The 9463-nt window shown below is 46.8% G+C and overlaps 1 protein-coding gene and 1 long non-coding RNA gene across 3 annotated transcripts; one reads left to right on the forward strand and one right to left on the reverse strand.

The window, feature by feature from the left end:
• Positions 1 to 2512: 2512 nt before the first annotated feature.
• LOC123162985 (uncharacterized) lies at positions 2513 to 3207 on the forward strand. 2 transcript variants are annotated; one of them, XR_006481620.1, is made up of 3 exons: positions 2513 to 2737; positions 2887 to 3078; positions 3177 to 3207. It is a non-coding gene; the product is annotated as an uncharacterized lncRNA (long non-coding RNA). The 2 variants fall into 2 exon arrangements; XR_006481619.1 differs by having other exon boundaries at positions 2887 to 3207.
• A 3605-nt stretch (positions 3208 to 6812) lies between these two features.
• Positions 6813 to 9103, reverse strand: LOC123163207 (F-box/FBD/LRR-repeat protein At5g53840-like). The gene is made up of 3 exons (XM_044580950.1): positions 8795 to 9103; positions 7559 to 7795; positions 6813 to 7128 (listed from the first exon to the last, which is right to left on the reverse strand). The coding sequence occupies exons 1-3, from the start codon at positions 9101 to 9103 to the stop codon at positions 6835 to 6837; spliced, it is 840 nt and encodes a 279-aa protein (XP_044436885.1). The 3' UTR covers positions 6813 to 6834.
• Positions 9104 to 9463: the final 360 nt, after the last annotated feature.

Raw genomic sequence — 9463 nt, forward strand, 5'->3', positions numbered from 1 at the left:
ACCCTGATCAGTTGCATTGGAAACTTACTAAGAACGGTGTGTTCTCGGTCAATTCAATGTATCAGGATGTCATTAACTCTTCTGTCATCCCTACCTCCTTACATGTTTGGCAAGCTAAAGTACCCTTACGTATTAAAGTGTTTATGTGGTTTGTGCATAAACAAGTCATTCTGACTAAGGATAACCTTGCAAAACGTAATTGGGTAGGTCCGTCTCGATGTAGCTTCTGTGATCATTCTGAAAACATCAAACACCTCTTTCTCGATTGCCCGTTGGCTAAGATTCTGCGGCGGTCGGTTCATATTGCTTTTAATATTAGTCAGCCCACCTCTATTAGTATGTTATTTGGAACATGGCTAGATGGGGTGGATTCTGACATTGCAAGACACATTCGGGTTGGCGTTTGTGCACTTTTGTGGGCAATATGGAATTGTAGAAATGACTTAGTCTTTAACCGATCAACAAACATTCACTTTTTGCAGGTTATCTTCAGGGCCACAGCGTTCATCCGTATGTGGTCGCTACTCACTCCGACGGAGGCCAGGGAGCGTTTGGTTACTGCGTCTACCCGATGGGAGATGGTAGCTCGGGATATTTTCAACCGGTTTGGATGGCGGTCATGTAATAGGATAGACATGTATTGATCCTATTGTTTTGCCAGCCGGTTGTGGCTTTGGGCTTTTTCTTTTTTACAGATTTTGTTTTAGTTTCGACTATGACCTTTCGGTACTATGCTACTGGTTTATCCTTTTAATAATATGAGCCGTATGCATCTTTCTGATGCAGAGGCTGGGGCACGTCCCCTTTTCCAAAAAAACGTATTGTTCTATATCGGTGGACATATCGGGCTAGATATCGGCCATATTGGTCAATATTTCGGTCCATATCAGATGATATGTTGGAAAATGATATTTACCAAATGATATGTTATATTTATATCGGTAGGGCCCCAAAAGTGATATATCGACCTATATATCGGTCATATCGGTCTAGAATTTAAAGCTTGAGCATGATATGTGGTCTTGGCTCGCTACCGCCGATGTTCGTGGACGGAAAGCTCTACCTGGTGATACAGACGTGTTATCATTGGGAGCTCGATGTGATACATGTGACTGACGTCGCGAGCGAGGCGCACTGCACGTACCGTCTCCTGAATCCGCGTTCGAACGAGTAGGCCGCAGCGGTGCACGTCTTGAAGCATCGCCATGTGCACACCCGACGGGAGATCGATTTTTGGATCATGCAGCAGCTAGGTCCTCCGCTGCATGACAAGAATGACAAGTGGTTGCTTCACTACCAGAAACTGCACTTTTCCCCGCGGGGTTTCATTTTCCCGTGAGGCCCGAGAGGCCCACAAGAATATGTATTTTCCTGATGGCATAATTAAGACCCGAGAAAAATCAGACATTTTCTTTTGCATGATAATACATGTTTCATTCATAAAGAACAAAGTATAAATCACGTAAAGACCGACATGACAAAACTGAAAAGATAGCAAAACATCTCTGAGCTTGACACGAACGTCCGTCACTTGCCTCTGGCACCACCACAACAGCCAGGGAAGAAAAGAATGACGAATCACCTCCTCACCTGAGCACGGCGCGGCTCCATCGCTGATATGCAGCTTTGCAGACCTCCAAGGTAGCTCACCAAAAGTGAAGCCCCTGCCGGTGAACGAATCAAACCAGGGCAACACTCCAGACATACCATCGAACTCCAGATCTGGCAGCCATCACGATAAGACGCTGGCGGAGGAAATCATACATGCCATACATGAACCACGAGCCCAGCACATGTTTCGTCTTTCAGATGTCGTCGATGCAGACCACAATCTGCATCCACTCCTGAACTACCTCCGAAGCTGTGCGCCGATGTTGGAGCAAACACCGTCGCAATGACGGAGTCCGAGGACACAGGTCCACCATGAGGATGCTGCCACCGCCATGCCATCCTTGCTTGAACATACTCGTTTCCAAATACATCCCCAATCATAGGACGGATGGCCTCGTTAGGGAAGGATCGGAAAAAACTTTATTCAGCATCATCATCGTCGCCGTCGAAGCAAACACCGTGAACAACCTAAAAACCTAGACTACGAGGAAGTAAAAACGATCCATACGCGTGAAACCGGCGACCCCGTCATCATCAACGATCAAGGTCGGCGACGGAGGGGAGCTGCCGGAGGACGGCGCTGAAAGATCGGCCTCTCTTGGCAGATAGGATTCGAGACGACAGGGACGAGATGAAAACAACGATAGGAAAATCGGACATTTTGCTGTAGGGTCGGACTTAAAGGAAAATACGTTGTCCTGTGAGTTGGGACGCACAGGAAAATACGTAGACCAGCCGGTCGCACCGGAGCCCATGTTCGTGCCAAAGCAATAGTTTGTACCATGCAAAAAAAAAAAAAGCAATAGTTTGCCCGCACGAAAAATTTGCTCTCTGATGTGGCAATAGTCGGGAAGGTTCGAGCGAATTTCTGTTTCGTGTGTGTGGTGGCCCACGGGGAAAACAAAGGAACCATACACAAAGCGAAACCCTACCCAAAAATTCCCCAATCGTGTCCTCATCCAGCGGCCACCTCCCAGATCGCATCGCGTGTCTCGTCGCCGCCGCCGCCGCAGCCGCCGTCTCACCCCACCTCCATGGCTACAACTTTTATATGGGTGACATGGTCAACCATAACACCAAGGACTGGATGACTACTTGGCTAGCACCTGGCTTAACGACCGCGATGGTATGTTGTGCTACAGGGTAGACGATCGTCTCTACCAGTACGCCACAGAGTTTGCACCTTTTCCTTTGTCCCTCCTTCAAGAAAAGGCGGTTAGGGTTTCTGCCTCCTGTCAGCCGCGTCATCAATCTCCCATGTTTTTGTGGCTTTAGGGACATGGGTGCGAGGTGGATCATCTCGTCGGTGTGAGGGCTCCGTTTTCAGATGCTTCTTTAAGTTTTATTAAGGTTTGTGTCCTGCTCAAGAAGACGAGATGATAGCGGCTTCTTGAAGATGGAATAAGGTTCTTCTCATCTAGGCCCTGTCCCAATGATGTGTCTAGCATCGTCGGAGGGCGTGTGGAGGTGTGTCTCGGGCGGATTTCAGGAGATTTGGTCGGTGGTTGTCTTTGGTGGATCCGCTCGGATCCGGTCTTTATTCGTCTTTGTTCATGTGTCTTCAGGTTGGATCCTTTCGATTTAAAATTCTCTTCATCGGCGGCGGTTGCTGTTCTGGGGCATTGGTCCTATGGGACCTTAGCATGACGACTTCCCGACTGTCTACTACAACAAGTTGTATCCGGCTCCGGCGAGGGAGGGGTGATGACGGCCGCGCACCTTTGGCTCGCTTCAGTGTTGGTAGTCGTCGCTATGTGGTTTATGAATCTGGATATAATTTTTATTATTTCTGGTGTTCGTTATACTGCCATGATTGAAGATGAATAGATCGACAGTTTTCTGCAAAAAGAAAATTACATCAACAAGAAGCGACACTTTTGCACATGGGAACACGAACTCCGGCTGTCGGCTACTCCATTTCAATGGCGAAATGCATTCCGGGGTTACCGTCCCAACCTACTCCCGCCTCATCCAGCCTTTCTGTCCGAGTCCAGCCTTCTCCGCTGCGACGCACAAGAACAGTTTGAGCACGCCTTGTTGCATGTGCGGTGCCAAAAATCATCAAACAAACGCCATTCCATGTGTGCACCCAAGGACGCTGACAACCAGCATGCTGCGGAGAGGGTTCGTGAGCCAACTCCGTAATCAACCATTGGCCAATTTCTGCCCCAGAATTTTTATTGACTCACATATATTTTGTACCTTAATTTCGGCCTTTGGTTTTGTGAGGAAAATATACTTCTCGCGTTCCTCTCTGTAAGGTGTAGTGTTAACATTTTTTAAGCTAAAAACTATTATTTTCAAGAAGTCTACTTTTTATCTTCGCTGAAGTTTGTTAAGTTCAATGATTCTGCCCATCCACTTGCCGTCAACTCGCCACTTGGATACATACATGCTTGACCAAACTTGGTAATTTGCCAAATTTGCATAACATGAAATTAAGGCAGCAGCTTGTATTTAATTAGGTTTCGGGAGCTTAAAATTCTCATTGCATCAAGCTAGCGAAGCCTTAGATGTAGTGTGGGAAAATGAAATCTAGTAGCATTCCACGAAAGGATGTGCCTTGAAGAAGTCATGATCTTTTGCGTCACTTGGGGTGACCTTGTCCGACTGCTTCATGATCATTCTTTTAAACATCGACGCACATCTGAATAGGCATTCCAAAACATCAAACTCGTGGTGATCTCTATTGAATTTATGCTCCAGTTAACTCATCCAAAAATTCGAACTGATGAAAAGAGGCGGGCAATATATTTCAACAGCCTGTTTGGAAACCGTTGATTTCCACTTCTGCTAGTTTCGTCAAGGAGATAACTTGGCTTGTCCAGTCTATTCACAATGGTCTACGCATTCCTCTTCATCCTAAGAATAACAATTAGCACAGAAAGAAGTATAAATATTGCTACAGTAAGAAAATAATTGTTCGCTTGAACAAATACAGAGGCGCTACTATATATAGCATGTATGTGTATTGTTATTTTTAGCAGTCTGCTAGCATGTTGCAGTACATCTCGTAGAAATAACAACCTAGAGGAGAATACGTACCGTGGGTGCCCTATCGGTGTCAGGTAGACCCAGAGCTTAAGCCTACGTATGGCAGTACGAATCGGATGCATGTTAAGGAAAAAGAAGACAACTGCACCATAAACATGGCCCAAAGTTGTGAGATTCAGTTCAAGTCCAAGACAGATAGGTCCGAGGCAACCTCCATCTGCACTACTTGCCGCGGCAACCTCCAAGGCACGGTACTTGTTTTGCAAATTTGAGCAAACAATTCCATCATAAAACCCTGTTTTTTTTAGAAAAGGAGGAAGACCCCCTCTGGAAAATGCATGCAACCACTTTATTAATTATTCATAAAAGACCTTACAGAGAGATACATCAGTAAGTCCGAAATCACCATCTAGGCAACATCTGTCGCTACCCCTATCCAGTTGATTAAGGGATGCTGATAGTCTAGGCCTAATACCACAAACCTCGCAGCCAAGCCTAACATCTAAGACTTGAGATCCCAACCAAGCGACTTGCCGGGTATGGGGCACACAACGGTCCGGTGCGCTCTCAGCGGCCCCCGCCGCCAACTACCATTACTCCATCTTCAAAGCTGTACTGACACACCATCCTTGCCCGATCTAGCTCCTGTTGACGCCACCATGGCGCCCAATGGCACCACCTCCCTGCGCGTGAATTGCTGAGCATGTCGTGGTCGCCGCTAGTACACCTCAGCACCATATGCCGCCAAGTACCACCAGCCGACACAACTTGAAATCTCTGAAAAATTTGTCGTGCATAGCACCTGCCAACCAGGGATGGCAAAGTGTAGCACCTGCCAACCAGGGATGACAAAGCGTAGCACCTGTCGGGCAGACATGACTTGACATCTCCACCCAAGCTCCGTGCAAGATGAAGCTGCTCCATCTCCTGTCTCTGACTTCCAACACTGCTCCACAAACGATGCTCCAAAGAGAGAAACGACACCGCAGTGCCGTCATCGTCCGATCTGGAAGACCAGATCCTAGGATTTCCCCTAGAGCAGTACGAGTGGGTTGACAGTAGTCACACGATGATGCCTTCATCAAGGTAACAACGCAGAACACTGCCATCGCCTGCCGTCGGCTCGGTGTTTACCGGCAACTATGTCTCCCCGACTCGCAGCCCTTACTAGATGACGGATCCAGAGATCCGAACACCCATCCTCAGGCCGACCACCTCTGATGTGAGAGATGACCACCACCACCCGCTGCACCGCGTCCAGATCGACGGCCACGCCGGGCCGCCACCCCTCCCCTCCGCAGCGTACGCTCGTCACCAGATCCGGGATGGGCCCGAGCCGGTCGGATATGGGTTCGCCGCCCCGGCCACCGCCGCCCCATGTACATCCGGCCGGTTCCCACTAGCACCACCGCAGGCGCCACCATGGGCCGAAGTGGGGGTCGCGCCTCCGCAAATCTGGGCGTCCGCGCCACCCATGGATCCGGGGGAGAGGGGAGAGGCCCTCCACTGCCGCGTCGCGTGCACGGGCTTAGCCCGGCGCCGACCAGCCGCGGCGGCGGAGGGGAGGACGGGGAAGGGCGGGTGGCTGGCGGCCGAGGTTGGCTTCTCCCGTGTCACCCGCGAGGGGAACGATGCTAGAGGCCATGTTGCTCGTATAAATCACAAATGTTTTTCACTTTTAGTCGGAGTATGCGAGACTATGGAGAGTATGGGAGGAGGAAGGGACAAACCTTGAGAGCATCTATGCGCAACACCGGAGGTTGTACTCTCTCTGTTGCTGTCATTGACGCCGACAGCAAGCTCAGCATCACAATCAGCAGCTCGAGCATGGGCGTGGCGACGTCGATGCAGTGTACCCATGATTTGGTCTCTTAGACGACGAACTCCTACAGTGAAGACGTGGGCAAATGGCAACCAAGGCTATGAGGCCGCCGACGGTGCAACCCGAGAGCACGAGCTTTGTGAGGGCGGAGAAACATTCACCGGCGGACGGCGCGGGGAGGTTGGTAGGGACCAGGAGGTGAGTGAGATTGAGGTGGCGCATTGGAAGCTCGGCAGGCCTTAATGTCCTCGAACATCGCGGCTGCGCGCCCCATGGGAGGGCGAGGACGAGCTGCTCCGGCGAGAGCCGCACGGCTACGCAGATCCGTGCGTGCATGAACAAACTTGGGATTTGGCACATATTCTTATTTGCATATAACATGAAACTAAGCCACCAACAACGTGAGCTTAATTAGGTTTAGGTGCAGAGTGGGAAGATGAAATGTAGTAGCATTCCACAAAAGGATGTGCCTCGAAGAAGTCACGAACTTTTGTGGCACTTGGGGCGACCTCGTATGACTGCTTCAGGACCATTTTTTTAATAGTTGGCGCACATCTGAATAGATGTTCCAAGACATCAAACTCGTGATCGTCTCCTTGGAAACCGTCAATTTCCACCTCTGCAAGCTCCATCAAGGAGACAACTTGGCTTGTCCAGTTGGTGGGGGCGCAAGCACAATGCTGTCGGCATTCCTCTTCATTCTAAGAAGAATAATTAACATATAAGCAAGAATGAATATATGTACAATGAGAAAAAATTGATCCACTAAACAAGTATGGAAGTACTATTCCCTCCTTTCCATAATAATGTAGTCAAACCTCATAGAGTTTGACAAAGTTTACTAAGAAAATTGTCCACATTAATAATACCAAATAAATAAAATATAAAAGTATGTCTCATGATGCACATATCTAATGATCTTTACTTGGTATCATAGACATGGATTTTTCTTTCTTTTTATTAACTTGTTAAAGTTGGCAAATCTTAACTCTTAAAAAATATATAGGCAAGCACTATATTTTATAGCAGATGAAGTATTATTATGTATATTATTATTAATTTTTGGCAAAGTGTACTACTATGTTGAAATACATCACGTAGCAATAACATGCATTAGAGGAGAATACGTACCGCGGATATAGTATCGGGGTCGAGTAAGGAAACCCTGAGCTTAAGCCTATGTATGGCAGTACGAATCCGGTGCATCTTAAGGAAAAAGAACACTACTGCTCCATAAACATGGCCCAAAGTTGTGAGATGCAGCTCCAAGTCCATGACAGATAAGTCCGCCGCAATCTCCATCCACAGGTGTTGCTCGATTTGCCGTGCTTTATTTTGCGTCCATGGAGATGATGCACCATAGCCATTCTGCAAATTGAAGCAAATAATTCCATCTTAAAGCCATGTGTCCTCAAGAAATGTGATTCTACAGCATGTGTGGACCTTTGCTCTTCTTGAAGATTTGTGTGCCATGCTATGTATTCATTTTATGTATCTACTTGTATTCTTATTACATAACATTCTTCTGACAACTTTTCCCTTTTGCTAGAGATTCTTGGTATGCCATGCACCCCACCTTGACACGCAATGCTTTACCCGCCAATAGTTTACCATGTGTTTTTCAAGCTTAAATCTATTTTATCTGTTGAATCGATTGTCCAATTTATAATCCACTTGCATCTTCGTGTTCTTGAGCACACTTGAAGATATTTTGAGATGTTTTAAAATTTAAATTTCGAAACATGATGAAACTATCTTTTTGCGGGTAAACCTGATGAAAATATAGAAATTTATTCATAAAGAAACATAAGGTCAACTAAGAACATATTGACATGGAATGAAACATTATATTTCTATGGAACACATTGATCCATAGTGAAACATGTGTTTCATGATTCACTATGGATCGTCGAGTTTCATGGAAGATCATACTATTTCATTCTGTGACAATATCTTCTTGGTTAAGATTATGATTCTCTACAAATTTGTTAAATTTCACCAAGTTTTGCCATGTTTCAAAATTTGAATTTTCAAAGTTTCCAAAATATATTGAAGACTGGTCCTGTTTCAAAGTCCTAATTCTGCGGAACATGAATACACAAACGGGTTATAAATTAAACAATTGGTTAAGAATATAAAATATATTTAAACTTGAAAATCACATGAAAAAGTATGGCTTGATAGAGCACTATTGCGAATTTTAGTTTGAAACGTACCCACTACCAATTAATTTACGGTGGCACAGAACACAAACTATGGCCTACATGTCAATAAGTAAAAATTGAATACTTGTGTGAACGAGAGAGAAAAAAACAAGAGGTGGAATTAATGAATGGCCGACGCATGTAAATCAAACATGTTATTAACTCTGAGAAGTTGGCGTATGTGAGACTGTGTTCGCCCCTGTAGAGTCAAGGAGACCACGTTGGCAAGCGCCGGTTCGAGGGAGCGGAAGGCGACGCCACGGAAGACGAGAGACGGGAGGCGCGTCCAGAGGCCGCGCCACCGGCGGGAGAGGACGCCGGCGCGCGCGGCGCTGCGGACGCAGCCCAGGCGGCCGAGAATCAGGAGAAGCAGATCGTCGGGGAGGTCGCTGATGCGGTCCGCTCCACCGCCTGGACCACAAGATCGTGGCGCCACCGAGGAGCTGAGGCGGCGCCCCGATCGCAGCTTCATCAATTTTTTTTCTCTTTGTACGTATCGAGCTGGGGAAAGTATATATACTATGTCGAACGAATGGATTAGATGGCAACAAGAACCGGAGATTAACCTAACTTATTTTAGGGGAGAGATAGACCTAACCTTACCTTGTTTTTTTTTGTACAATCTATTTTTTTTATAATCACCTAACCTTACCTTGTTGGTTGAAAATAACCTTGTTTTGCTGGATGAAAATCTCATAAACAACTCTAACATCATAGTAATCCTTGCGCGTAGATGATATCTTTACATTTTTGAGAAGGACACTACTTTCTGATTGTCATTCCCTAGGGAAGGCGGTGGCCCTGGCGAATGAATCATTCCGGGGGAGGGGGT

Source organism: Triticum aestivum, chromosome 7B (assembly GCF_018294505.1).
Source record: "Triticum aestivum cultivar Chinese Spring chromosome 7B, IWGSC CS RefSeq v2.1, whole genome shotgun sequence".
Taxonomy (NCBI): Eukaryota; Viridiplantae; Streptophyta; class Magnoliopsida; order Poales; family Poaceae; genus Triticum; species Triticum aestivum.

Bases quoted from the DNA above. Each gene is read 5' to 3' on its own strand.
- LOC123163207 (XM_044580950.1), bottom strand. From the start codon at position 9,103: ATGAAGCTGCGATCGGGGCGCCGCCTCAGCTCCTCGGTGGCGCCACGA. The intron at 7,796-8,794 runs GTTAATAACATG...TTCAATTTGCAG, and splicing joins ACATACGCCAACTTCTCAGA to AATGGCTATGGTGCATCATC. The intron at 7,129-7,558 runs GTACGTATTCTC...TATTCTTCTTAG, and splicing joins ACCCCGATACTATATCCGCG to AATGAAGAGGAATGCCGACA.